At 33.5% G+C, this 14750-nt stretch overlaps 1 protein-coding gene across 5 annotated transcripts in view; it reads left to right on the top strand.

Moving 5' to 3' along the window:
* The window catches only part of CNKSR2 (connector enhancer of kinase suppressor of Ras 2), a 269164-nt gene that overhangs the window by 99142 nt on the left and 155272 nt on the right, over window positions 1-14750 (top strand). For all 5 annotated transcript variants that reach the window (XM_054581133.1, XM_054581134.1, XM_054581135.1 and 2 more), the window contains exon 5: window positions 5522-5563. In XM_054581133.1, the coding sequence (XP_054437108.1) occupies window positions 5522-5563 (42 nt within the window). The remainder of the gene's footprint in view (window positions 1-5521; window positions 5564-14750) is intronic.

A 14750-nucleotide genomic window follows, 5' to 3' on the forward strand; every position in this document is an offset into this window, starting at 1 on the left:
GTCAGAATTTGTCTCTTTTTTTGTGGGATATTGTTAGTATTTATGTTGTCTACCTTGTTATTAGTTGAATGTTTTGTCCTCTACTATATAATGAAATAATGATGGTCAAGAACCAAATTTAATTTGTCTGTGATCACCCAATACTACCTGACAGTGATTTGCATATAGAAGATGCCCAAAAAACCTTTTTGGAGAATGGAATTGTGACTTGAGTGAGTGAATGAATGAATGAATGAATGAGAATGTAACACTAACTCATTATGGGAATTAATTGCATAACCATATGAAGATATTTTGGTAGCTTCAAATGAACATGTGAAGTATTCAGTATAAAGTTTCTATTATCAGAGGTTTGCATAGGTAAATCATCTAAATATTACTTGTAAGCAGAACAATATTTTTATATTATTTGCACAACTATAATATATACGAAAAGTGAAATTTATATAGTGTTTATAATTATAAAGTTCCATGAAATATAATTGTATATTACATTAGACATACACTGTTTTTCTTCACTCTATGCATTCGGTGTTAATAACCTATGTACTGTTCTTATGAATATATATTACTTGTCAACTTATTACTTATCAATTGTGTATGTGTGTGTGTGTGTACACACACAGTTGATAACTAATAATACTTGTACTGAGCTTTATGACCCCCACATGCTTAAAACTTGTTGCCAAAATATAGAGCATCAACAGTAACATATAGGATAGAATTTTTTCTGTGTATGCTCCTCAGTATAACAATTGCATCATTGTGTCACAGAAAAGATAACTAATTATGATCCTGTGTGTGTGTGAGAGAGTCTATGCACATACTTACTTTTCTAAGAAAAGTGATGAAAACTGAAGAAACACTCCTCATTTTATAAATATTGTCTTATTAGGAACTTGGTACATTCAAATGTCCATCAGATGGTTTTTAGATGCATTATATGGAAAAAGGTACAGAAAAATGCAAGTGTTATTTTGCATGTACAGTAAGAGACAGTGTGAGCTACCGAAGTGAACTGAGAGTATACAGTGGCATAGCTCTAAATCCAATTTTAAAAATCTAAATTTAATTCTAACCTAAAAATAAATAGAACGTCAAAGGTGTACCTTTCCATAGCATGAATAGGTTCATAAAATGTAGATTTTTCCATATTCGGTGCTATTTTCTTTTTAAAACTTGGGTTATGATATTTGGGGGAAAGATTTGGCCATAAATATTAATAAAACCCACACTTGAGAAGAAAATATTTAAAAATCACATTTGGATGGAAATAACTTCCTAACAAGATGAATCCCCCAAAGTACCTAGGGCTATTTAAATATTTAGCATGATAAAATGAACTCCATAAAATTGTAGCTTCACTAAACAGAACACAGTCATTTAGTTTCTATTCTTCTTCCTAATATAAAGTAGCAGATTAATATGCACTTTCTGTTTGGTTTTGTTGGTTTTTATTATGCTCTGTCTTGCTCTTTGTGAAAGCCTGTGGCTTTCAGTAATGACCAGGGCAATCTGGCTGAAAAAAGAGATACAATCAAGTACAAGCAGTTATTCAAAGTAGTAAGCTATTAAAGAAAGAAGTAAGTTTATTAAAATGAAAAATCCCAATCAATAAATTGGGTGAATGTGTAATCAAACACATAGCTCTACAGAAGGAGCTGAGAACCGTTTAGGGTAAACCAACTGATACTCCTGTTAAATCCCATTCACTGGTTTATGGATTCTATATATTTGATCGTTTTTTGTTTGGTTTAGTTTGGCATTCTTCTTTAACATGATGTCCTATAAAATAGATTTAAATATTGAACGTGTCTCAAAACACCAGCTTTATCAAAATCATCTTGGGGGCCCCCACTGTGAATCTACTAAATCTGTATTCCTGGAGACAAACCAGAGGATTTATATTTTGACCCACTCTCTAGGTGATGCTTACATATTTTGAAAATTGCTGCAGTAGTTGTGTTTGAGTGTAGTTCCATTGCTTCTGTAATAATGCCTTTTTTGCCTGAAGACCTGTTTCTTTCTAAGACCCAATTAAAAGCCAAATTGCTTGATTTTTTTAAAAGACAATTAGTCATTCCCTTCTCTGTAACCCTAGCCCTATGATCCTGCCTTTATTATAGTAATTGTGATTATTCTAAAAGTTTTAGTGCAGATTTAATTTGATAACTTTCCATGCATAAATATGCTACAAATATAATTTGAAAATTATATCAATTTCTTTTTTCAATTATATTTATTTCAAATACTAAGTTTTCAATTTTAACATTTGTATGTGACAGTTTTTTAGACTGATGGAAAAACTCAGCCACTTCTGTCAACTGATTTATCTCCCTTAGACTTTGTCTAATGGGGTCATATCAAAATTGCCAAGTACGCATCAGTACTTCATTCTTTGAATGATTGTAAGGTTAAGATTACAAACGTAGTCTTTTTGTTTCTGAGGACCAGCAGCTGATGAAAGTTTTTGCAAAGTTTGAAATTTGACTTGAGTAACGTACAACACAACATAGTGGTCATGTTGAATTTTAATAAAAAATATATTAACATTTTTTTAATTTAAATAATTTTTAAAATGACCCTTCACATGTTGATTTGTATACTTTTGTGACATTTATACTTCTAAAGTTATTGAAACTTAAAACTGCATGAAGACTTTGGAATTCTACATATTTTAACTTATTTGTGTGAATACTTATCTCCTTAAACTTCTCTTCCCTAAGTCAGGGACCATGTTTTATTGCATCCTTAGCACAGTTGATTAATATTTGTTGAATTAAGAAGAAAAGTACATCAGTTATACATGGTCCAGTTCATTCAAATATTCAATATATTTAAACTATATATTTGGATTTATTTAATATATTTAAAATTCAGTATCACATTAATATAATTAATATTTAATAATACTGTTTCATCCATCACAATTATTATCCTTTTAGATGCTCAAATTGCTCAGTCTTTGACTACTGAGAATTTCTTTATATTGACTTCTCAGTCCTACTCACACAATCCTCATAGTCTTTAATAACTTCTTTCTATCTTGTGCACAATATAATCCAAGCTCATCTTGTACATTTCCTATCCCAGATCTGGAATCAGCCATTTTCCAAGAAGGCCTGCGAAATGGCAATTGAAGACCACTGACTGTGCAGAACTTTTTATTACTAGTTTAGTTATTGTTTCTATCCCTTTTCAGTGGGCAGAACTAAGAAAAACAGACATGTTTATACATACATGTATATACATACATAAGACATCAAGAGGCTCTAAGGTTTTTTCTTCTTGTATATGTATCTGCTTTCTCCCATGCTAAAATTACTTACCAATGACACCAACAGTGATAAAATAATAGTATCACATAATTGTTCAATTGCTTCATCCTATAAAATACAACAGTTTTAACAAAACAATAGAATAACAAGACTACTACCAACAAACTATATGATTGCTGAAAATAGTATATGCTGATGCACAGTTCTTTCGGTTATATTACACTAGGGATGAACAAGTAAAGTATTATATTTTAAAGAGACTTGAAATATTCTGTGTGAGTATTATATCACTAGCAGGGTATACATTTAGACCATATTTACTTTTTTCCTTGAGGAGAATCCCTTTGAAGTTTCAATATTTAGTCACATTCTCCAATTCTAGCAAGGTATGTAAATAATGAAACTTGCATCCAATACAGCTGAAACAAGCTGTAAAGAGAGCATAGGGAAACTGGACAACTGCCCAGCTTTTTCCAAATCATCTTTTCCTGATATAATTTTGTTTGAAGTTAATTTTGTAAAATTAGACCCTTCAAATTCAGATGAGAGTACAAATGCACTTTCCAAATATCAATGTTTTCTCTACACTTTGGCTCCTCTGTACATAATTCATACTTCATTATTAAGAGTTGACTTTATGTAGAAATATAGACATAGATATGACTGTATTTGTAACAAACTTATTTGGCACAGGAGCCCTCAGGATAGCAAGGCCCAATCCTTAAATATTTCTGTTAGTTTGTGAAATGAATCAGACCTAAATTTAACTTTAAAAAGTCTGCCCTTGAGAGAAGGGACTAGACAAAGAACATGTATGAATGACCCATAGACATGGACGATAGAGTGGGAACTGACTGTGGGAGCGGGGGTGGGGTGAGATGGGTGGAGGAGGGCAAAGGGGGAAAAACTGAGACAGCTGTAATAGAATAGACGTGATTTAAAAATTTTTACAAAATTCTGCCCTTGATAAGAATATGTACTTCTTCTGACAAGGTGTTGTGGTGAATTGGCATTATGAAAAACTATGCTGAACAAGATTCCTTTTTGTTAAAATTAAGTTCAGGGGAAAGTGAAAAGGACTGTTATTCCTTGAAATATGCAGTATGGTGGAATATGGATTTTTTTTCAAAATTATATAGCCAAATAATAATTAATTTTATATTTTGAAGTAAAAATATTTAGTTTAAAAATTTTAAAGATGCAGAGCAGTAATTCACAGTTAAAATATATATTTATCAATTACGGTATGCCGGATACTGTGCTAAGCCATTTATCTCATTTTCTCATTTAATCCTCACAACTCCCTGACTAGGTTTCTATATCATGTCCATTTCATAAATTCCTTGAGAAAAACAGAGCTATAGATATGTGAACTTTCTAAGCAGAGATCACTTTGTTCTGTTACCGACTGGTAATTTTAAGTGTAGCAATTGCAAGTAAAAAGACAATGGTGATTTTTTAAAAATAATTTTTAAAATAATTTCAGGGACTCAAATTCAGGCAAGAACAATAAACTTGGTATTTATTAGTAACATGTACCAATTTCCATGCATAATATAAAGTATATTTAATAGCTTGTAACAGTTACAAATATAAAAGTATTTTTGAGATTTTAATGACTATTGAAATAAATATTAGTGTTTTTTATTGTTCCAATCTATAATAAATTATTATTTGAAATGTTGGAAATATTTCAACGAAAGTACATTTATCACATGTAAAAGTTCAAATAGAAAATGGTTACAAAAATTTTTCCAATGTTAGTTTTTACATTTATTTAACATAAATTGTCATTTATTTTATGCATTTAAAACAGGGGAAAGAAGGGGAAAGATCTAGTCAAGGAACATATATAAAGGACCCATGGCATGGACAACAGGACAGGGATTGACTGTGGGAGCAGGGGTGTCGGTAGGATGGGGGAGAACAGCGAGGGAAAAATTGGGACAACTGTAATTGAACAACAATTAAAAAAGAATAAAGGCATTATATTCAGGAAAAATAAATAAAATTAGTTAAAATAGAAAACACATTTAAGCAAAGATGAGAATATCCCTGTAACTGATCATCAGAGTAACCACTATGAATATGTTGGCATATAGCATTCCAGATTTGTTTCTCATTATTGCTGCTTCTGCTTGAATTGTCAAGACTTTTTCAAATTGTAGTACAATTCCTAAGCAAGTATTTTAGGATGGATGCTTGACTTTTCTCAAAACTAATGTCTATGTTTATTTTTTTAGGATTGTACTGTATATGAAACAGAGAATAAAATTCTTCATGTGGTAAGTATACTTGGATTTATTTTCATCTTTATTAGGAAATATATCTTTGTTTAACTAGTAATTAATGAAAAACTACAGCTTATAAATAAATGAGCCATGTTTGTTTCATAGGAAAAGTACAAAAGAATCAAAACAAGCTATAGTATAATCATTTTATATATCTGAATAAAAATATGATACAGTATTTTAAGATTGTAGGGTGTAGCATGGTTGAAATATAGTAAAACAAAGAATCTAGAGAAAAGAGAATTTGAAATCAAAATTCTTCATGGTTGATTTGTCACAAGAGATCAAAGAAAAGTATTTGGTTGTATAACAGGGGTAATTCACCTCTATCATCATTTGGGTAAAATAACTCCTAAAACAATCAAACTGCCTTTGCTCTGACTCTGTGCCCACCAAACAAGCTTCCAAATATTAATTTGGCAGTATTTGTTAAATCAATTAATGACTTTGCAGATACATTACTACTAGCAATGGAGTATGAGTACATTATACTTTGTAGAAAGGTATGTTCTCGTTAATGAACATTTGGCTGTTTTTCCTTGTAAATCCATTTCTTGATTGATGCTCATCTGCCCTAATAACTTCTTCAACTCTATTAGAAATGAGTGAAAGCATATATAATAACACTGAAGAAGTTTAGAAATGAATGCAATATATTTACTTCGGCAATTTTGCAATCCAGTTAGTGAGAATTTAAAGATCCTGTTTGATGATGTTCAAGACAGTGGGTGGCTTTGACCAGTCAATTCAGCTCAGAAAATATTTGTATTTTCATGTTTTCATTCCATTTTTCTTCTTGACCTTTTTATGTAATGATGACTCAGCCTTCATTAGAAGGTTGTGTACTTTTGTGTTACTTTTTTCACAATAAGAATTAATTTTTTAAACAACAATAAAATAGTATACTATACCATTTGGTATATGATGCTGGAATACTTTCTTTAAACAAAAATTTTTTTTAAAATGTGCTTTTATTTTCTGTAGTATAAAAGAAATCACTTAGAGTCTTAAGAACTGTGTCAAAATCCTATTCTATCACTTTTTATCTCAGTGACCTTAGTCATGTGATTTAACTTTTTTTGAGATTTTGTCCTTTCTTAAGTATATTTTATTCATTATGCTATTACAGTTGTCCCAGTTTTTCCCCCTTTGCCCCCCTCTACCTAGTACCCCTCTTCCCTCCAGTAATCCCCCCCTTAGTTGATGTCCATGGGTCATGCATATGTTATTTGACTTCTTCATTTCCTATACTATTTTTAACATACCCCTGTTTTGTACCTACCAATTGTGCTTCTTATCCCTGCACCTTTTCCCCCATTCTCTCCCCTCTCCCAGCTGACAACCCTCCAAATGATCTCCATATCAATGATTCTGTTCCTGTTCTGGTGGTTTGCTTAGTTTGCTTGTTTGTTTGTGTATTCTTTTAGATTCAGTTGTTGATAGTTGTGAGTGTGTTGTCATTTCAGTGTTCATAGTTTTGATCTTCTTATTTTTCTTAAATAAGTCCCTTTAACATTTCATATAATAAGGGCTTGGTGACAATGAACTCCTTTAGCTTTACCTTATCTGGGAAGCACTCTATCTGCCCCTCCATTCTAAATGATAGTTTTGCTGGATAGAGTAATCTAGGCTGTAGGTCCTTGCTTTTCATCACTTTGAATACTTCTTGCCAGTCCCTTCTTGCCTGCAAGGTTTCTTTTGAGAAATCAGCTGACAGTCTTATGGGAACTCCTTTGTAGGTAACCGTCTGCTTTTCTCTTGCTGTTTTTAAGATTCTCTCTTTACCTTTAACCTTTGGCATTTTAATTATGATGTGCCTTGGTGTATTCCGCTTTGGGCCCAACTTGTTTGGGACTCTTCTGAGCTTCCTGTATCTCCTGGAAGTCTATTTCCTTGGCCAGTTTGGGGAAGTTCTCCTTCATTATTTTTTCAAATAAGTTTTCAATTTCTTGCTCTTCCTCTTCTCCCGTCATCTCTGTGATGTGGATATTGGCACTTTGGGAGACACAGAGTCTTCTGATACTATTCTCTTGTTTTTTGAATTCTTGTTTCTTCTTTCTGTTCTGGTTGAATGTTTATTTCTTCCTTATGGTCCCAATCGTTGATTTGAATCCTGGCTTCCTTCCCTTCACTGATGGTCCCCTGTGGATTTTTCTTTATTTCACTTAGTGTAGCCTTCATTTCTTCCTTTATGTTGTTGCTGTGCTCAACATAACGAATGTGGGACCTCCTGTTCCGCTACTGCTGTCTCTTCAGGCCACATTGTGTCTCCTCATCTCTCCACCCGACTCCACAACTCCTCCCCTTCTACCCATCTGAATGTATGTGGCTTCTTTGAATCCTTGGTTGTCAGACTTCCATACAGTTTGATCTTCTGGCAGTTCTGGGTGTTGTTTGGAGGTTAGTTGTAATTCTTCTTGTGGTTGTGCAAGGAGGTGAAGTGTGTCTACCTACGCCTCCCTCTTGATCAGAAGTTCTGATTCTGCCCTTTCATAAGGTAAACTTTAACAATTTTATTTTTTGTTGAAATATAATTGACATATAACATTATATTAGTTTCAGGTGTGCAACATAATGATTCTATATTTGTAAGAGACCTTGTTCTTAATGTGTAAAATGAGGATATTAATATCTTCCAAGTACAATAGTTTATCATTATTTTGCTATTTGATTTTTTTCATTTTCTTCCTTTATGCACCAGAAAATAAAAAGCCTGAGTTTTGATATAACTTATTTAAAATCAAATTGCAAGTTAGTCTGAATATTCTCCTTATTTCTATAGTACTTGGCTATGTGCACTCATACAACTGAGTAGAGATTACAATATGCATTAGAATATCATCTGAGAATCAACTCCCTCATCCCAGGCCCAATCCCTATGTCTTTCTTTTGTCTGAAGGGGAGGGAAGGCAATTGTAAACAGGAAGGAGAACTTACCACTTATGAAAACCTGCTATATCCTAGGAATTTCATGGGTAACCCAAGCATAAAGGTACTCTTCAACACCTGGGCAAGCTCTGGCAGCTCAGGACAATTGTGAGGTGTGTCTTCTCCTGAAATAGATCTCTATTTAAGGATGAGTAAAGAAAAAGAATGGGAAAGAGCAGAGAAAGGATTCTCTCATATTAGAAGAAAATCCTTCCCCATGAAGTCAGTTTATTAATAACATCTATTTAATGTTCTCAGTAAGAATCAAAAGAAAATTGTTTGTATTAAAATAGAATACCATACTATAAAGAAGGTAAGGCCACTATAAACTGAGCATAAAATGAACTAGGAAAACAGTATATAAAACTAAGAATATGGAAGTAGAAGTTAAACCATACTGAAAGCAGTAAGAAGCAAACTGGATAATGCAGAAAATTAAAACAGTGAGATACAAAGTAAACTTTAATGATATTCCTATGTTTAGTAAATTAATAAAAAGCAAAAAAAAATGAAGGAAGATTATAACTATAGAGGATCAATTAGGGTTAACCCACCTTCAAATAATTGTTATTTTCTGAGGAAGTAAGCAATAGGAAACAAAGATGTAATAGAATAATTTAGGAATGGAAATTGCAAACTTTGGATTACTCAGCAAACTCAGAAAATTCATTGGAAAGATAACAATTTCAAGATATTTTTAGTAACATTTTTCAGTTTCTATGGCAAGAATAAACTCTACACTCATTCAACCAATGGGAAAAATAAATGAGAGGTTTTGACTTCAAAGAAACAAAAACTAGATTGCTATCAGTTACCTACTCTGAAACCATAACTGCCAGAAGACAATAGAACAATATCCATAGATTTTGAAGAAAAGTAATGACCGAAAATGTTTATATCTAACTAAATTATTCATGTGTAAAAGCAACAGAAAGATATTTCTAGATCAACAAGGTCAGTAATGCCTCTTTTCAAAAATATATTTGAATAAGTTTACCAAATAAATGAAGTAAAAGATGAATTCCAGAATAGGAAATTTATTGTAGCAAAGGACCAGAGATGAAACACAACCAGATGAGGTGGTGTTGTAGTTCTTTCATGCTGCTAATAACAAAAATCCCGTAGACTGAGTGGTTTAAACAACAAACATTTCTCACAGTTCTGGAGGCTCGACAATCCAAGATAATCCAAAATGTGTCAGCACATTTCATGTCTAGTGAGGGCCTGTTTCCTGCTTCATAGAGGGTCCTCACATGGTGGAAGGAGCTAGGGAGCTCTCTTTTATAAGGACACAATCCCATTCAAGAGGGCTTCACCCTCATGACCTAATCACCTCTCAAAAGCTCCACTTTCAAATACCATCAGATCTGGGATTAGGCTTCAGCATATAAATTGGCGAGGGGGAAGGACACAAACATCGAGTATATAACAGATGGTAAGAAATAAAAAAGAAATTGAGTGTTAACTACTATTTTTTAGATGAGAGTTGTTAATGAAAATCAAAAAGATAATGCAAATTTCAGCAGGTTTATATATTTTTGTAAAAGACGAGCTCCTCATCTCTAAATTAAATCACAAAAACTACTATTACTTTCCAGTGTCAATTATTCTCAGAAAATAAGGGTTTTGTATAAAACAATAATGAAATGCCAAATTTCACCTATCAATTTGTAAACAAATGCACAAACACAATTAGCACTCAGTAAAAATATCCAAGTGCTGGTCAAAATCTGTTGAAATTACAATGGACATACCTTATTACTAGGCCTGTACATTTAAGTTTTAGGCAATTTCAAGGCTCAAAAACATTAATGCTAACATTTACGTAGGATTTACAATATGCCTCAGGCACTATTTTAAGTGCTCTATGTAAACTTACTCATTTGGTCCTCATAACAACCTTATGATATATGTATTATTACTGTCATCTCCAGTTTACAGATGAGGAAACTGAAGTATGAAGAGGTCAGATAGAGTTCCTGAAGTGCCACAGTTGGAAAGGACTTAAGATGGGATTTTAACTCAGGGAATCTGGGTCCAGAGTTCATATTCCTATGCCATGTTGGGAACTTAGTCTAAAAATAAATTCTAAAACACAATAATATTTTCTATAGAATTTGCTTGTAGTAACATTATATATAATAATGAAAAATAGGAAATATAAACTAATGCTTCAGTAATCTGTGGTACATGCACATGATGAAACATATTTACTATTCATAGTTATTCTTTGAAATGATATTTGTAAACATATAATTTATGGATAAAGTATATTTATAAACATACCTGAAATATTCATGTGTCAATGTTGAAGGATTCTGAATGACAGTGTTCAGTAAAAACCAGATTAAAACCATTATAAACGCAGAATAAATCATCACAGTTGAAAATTGAAAAAGGAAATATTCTATATTAATATTTATTGCATTTGCCTGGTAAGATAATATCTTTTTTTTGGTTTGTTTCAAATATCTTCCCAATTTTCTTTAGTTTGCATTGCTTTTATCAAAAAAAATTTAAAATTGTATGTTTATTCTATTATAGTTATAATCCCGATAGCTTATAATGGGTAATTTAATGGTACACATAGCAAAATAGTCAATAGTGACTTGAACAACGCTTAGACTAGGTTCTCTGTTCACCTTCCTTATCTTAAAAGTTGGAGAGTTGTTTATGCTTAAAATTAGAAAGCAGTAGACTCTGAGGACCAAAACAGCTTAAAAAAAGAGGGTTGATTGGTTGCAGTGGTGGACAGAGATGTTTGTTAGCATGAAATGTAAGAATGAAAAAAAGAGACTGAACAGCTTGGATTTCCTTGGAATTTGTCATTAAATGTAATGGAACAGACAACTGAGTGTAACCATAAAGGACAAAAGAAAATGCAGATAATTGATGTACTCTGTATCTGAGTGATTGTTCACTAAGGATAAATAGTAATATATTTCACCTCTATTGATCTGATGTTTCCCTCTCCATTAGGCTTTGTCCCTATTACAAATTCCCTGGCATGTTGCAGCCCATCTGTTTTTGCTCTGTACAGAGCCTTGTCTTATATAGTAAATCCATTATAGAGAATCCATTATAGAGTTCTGTTCAGTTCTGTACTCTACCATCGCATCTCAACATTCACCACGGTCTTTGAATGTGGAGAAACACTCCTGAGAAGCCATTTCAGACCTTGTGCTTTAGCAGTCTTACTCTGCTTGTCACTGCCCTGCTGTTCTCGTTGGTGAGCCTGGAATACTCGTCTGCTTCAGTAAACTAGTAGAAATCCCAGGACAGGCATGATCATTGAAGTCAAGAGATTTAAATCAGATTGTACTGAGCTCAGGTACACCTTTAACATTAACCAACAGTTTAGTCTTGTATATAACACTTGTTGTGTACTAGCAGTTTACCCCCATCATTTTAATAAAGATATTGGGAGGAATAAATACAGTGGATGCCTATTTTCTGGTTTTAGTGTTATCTTCTATTTGTATACTACTTTACAGGGCATTCTCATAAATATTCTTTCTTCTCACTCTCCTCTTTTCTCTCCAGGCTATTTTTCTTCTTTACTTATTTCGGTTTGATCATGAGTTAAGCTTATTTTGGCATGTTAACTATTTGTTTTATTTCATAAACATTCTGTATAAAAATTTTTTTAAATATGTGAGTCCTTTATTCCTAAACTTTATCTGGGCTCAGATTATTGTGCCTTCTCTGCTGTCTAAACTAGAAATGGCTGAAACGGCACAGAACCTGTAGTTAGGTCTAAGAGAAAAAGACTGAAGGAGAAAAATACAGAGCTCATTTTAGACTTTGCCATGCCATCTTATTTCAAATCATTTATGTAAGCATAGCTTTCCTTTCCTAATTATCCCAAACCTTGAAGATAGAAGTACTAGGGTAACAGCATACCCCATAATATAAAATAAAATTGATCATATTAATGTTTTATCTTTAGTGATTTCTTGAAAACAGTGGTACTCTAATAACTTCATAAAAATAATTTTACATGGTTTTGCAGAAGGTCCCTGAAGCTGTGGAAAGGCAGCTTTGTCAATTATAGCTAGACTCTTCTCTTAGAGCTGTGGTCTTAGGCCATTGCAAACTGGATTTTTTTTTGTATGGTTGACATTTTAGTTGTAACTTTTGCATACAAATTGTGGTCAATCTCAGTAAAATGTGATTTCTAATACTGAGTTTTGTACATTGAAAGCATTAAGATGCTTCTTTATTTTTATAGATAAAGTCACCCTTCTATCTTGGGCCCCTTCACTGTCTTTGCTGTCAACCTAAAAAGGGTGCTAACACTATTCCTGAAATAGGCATTGGCTCTTTGTGCTGTATTATATTATCTTCCGGTTTTGACACTTTGGTAGTTAATTGCCTTATAAATTATTTTAACTGTAAATTAACTTCTCCACAACCAATGTCTCATACAAGAAAGAAGAAATCCAGATAGAGTATGATGGAGGTTGAAAATGTTTGTCTTTGCAGGGACAAAAAAAAAAAGAAAGATGTGTATATACTAAAGGGAATGTGGTCACACATAAAGAATTGAAATAATCTGTTTTTAGTGCGTCTACTATGATTTGGTTAGACCCTATGTAAGTTGGTATATTTATATCGGTGTTCTTTCTAACATTACATTTGCTAAACACATTATGCCTTGTTAAATGCTTTTATATTCATACTGACTCAGAGTACAGTTTGTGTTCTCAAAGAGTATTTGTTTTTGTTGGGGAGTTGGAGGCAACAGTAATGTAGTAGAAGTGCACCCATTTGAGATTTAAAAGGATTTGGTGTCCTGACCCCATTTTATCACTTACCAGCTGTGCGTAAAGTAAATTAGCCTCTCTGATTAAGTTGAAGGATTGAAGCATCTGTGGTTTCTAAGGGGTAAATGCCATAATCCTTTGGTGACTAACTCACAAAATCAGTAGAAAACAGTGAATTCACGTAAATTGAAGGACTGTCTTCATCTGAGACCATGAAACCATTTTTTATGTAATCAAAGACACTATGGATTTTTTTTTAAATTACATTTATAGTCACTGTAAATGTAAAGATTTCCTCAATAAAGTAATTGAATTCATCTGAAGATAGAAATCCTGCAATAACAAAGGAAGTTGAAATAATTATTAAACTATGATAGAAGAGTACCTATACATATGTAAAGCATGCCCTAGGACTGTACCTAAGACAGGACACTATTCCCCAGGCTGATGTCAGAACTCATTGGAGCAGTAGGGTTGCAGCTTCACGGGGTTGCCTAAGTCAGAGCCCACAGTTGCCAGACAAGCAGGAAACAACCTTCTAGGATACTAGTAGGTGGGCTCACAGAGCAAGTGGGGTGAAGCTTTGGGTACGAGGCTTGAGAGGTCCATAGGATGGTGGTCACAGAGCCCAGGCTGAGGCTGCAAGGTCACTGAGGGATTGCATGGTCTGGGAACCACTGAATTCCCCCCACACATGCATCACTGATGGATCATGGACAAGAAGCAAGAAAAAGCAAAACACAGTACAAGGGAACCTGGAGGAGAGGTCTCCTTCCCCCTACAATGTCCCTCTAGCGCCCTCTCCTGACAAAAACTTAACATTGTGCTCACTGTAAAGCAAAAATGCTTGAAAGCTTGTCCATTAATGCAGAGCAAGCACTGAATGGTGTATATGGCAGTAAGTGCCAATAAATTCGTAACCAACACGATGAATTTAGCTCTTTTCTCCATGAAAGCACAGATGGAAACTTTGAATTTCTCAGCTATAAGGGAAGACATTGCTCCCAGGTCTCTACTTTTTGTTCCCTATTTGCCCATAAACTGTGTATATAGAGCCTGGATTTTTCAGAAGCTCATCCAATTATAATGAACCGCTTCACTCCTGCTATTTGAACCTGAAATTAAATGAAATAATCTTCCTAACAACCTACATTTTAGTTGAGTCACTGATATGTCTAGACTCTTGTTAATCTTGAGCTCAGAAAGGAGCATGCCCTCTAATGAGTGCTCTTTCATCTGGCTGGGGAGCATTACAAACCTACCTCGCTCTGTTTCCTGCTCCTGAGAGGGCAAGCAAATAGAATGGAGATTTTTCCCAGATCTAGTTCTGGTTTCCAGCTGACTATTTCCCTAAGAGAAATCAGAGGAATGCTGGAGTCACTTGTCCCACCTTCAGATCAGACCAAGATGTCTAAGGACAGTAGTTGGAAGTAAGTTACGAGTTCCAAGGGTCCACTTCTTGCTCATAAATGTAGGTACAGATTTGG

The sequence above is a fragment of the Pteronotus mesoamericanus genome, unplaced genomic scaffold, assembly GCF_021234165.1.
Source record: "Pteronotus mesoamericanus isolate MK-2021 breed Mesoamerican mustached bat unplaced genomic scaffold, CSHL_Meso_final contig_65, whole genome shotgun sequence".
Classification (NCBI taxonomy): Eukaryota; Metazoa; Chordata; class Mammalia; order Chiroptera; family Mormoopidae; genus Pteronotus; species Pteronotus mesoamericanus.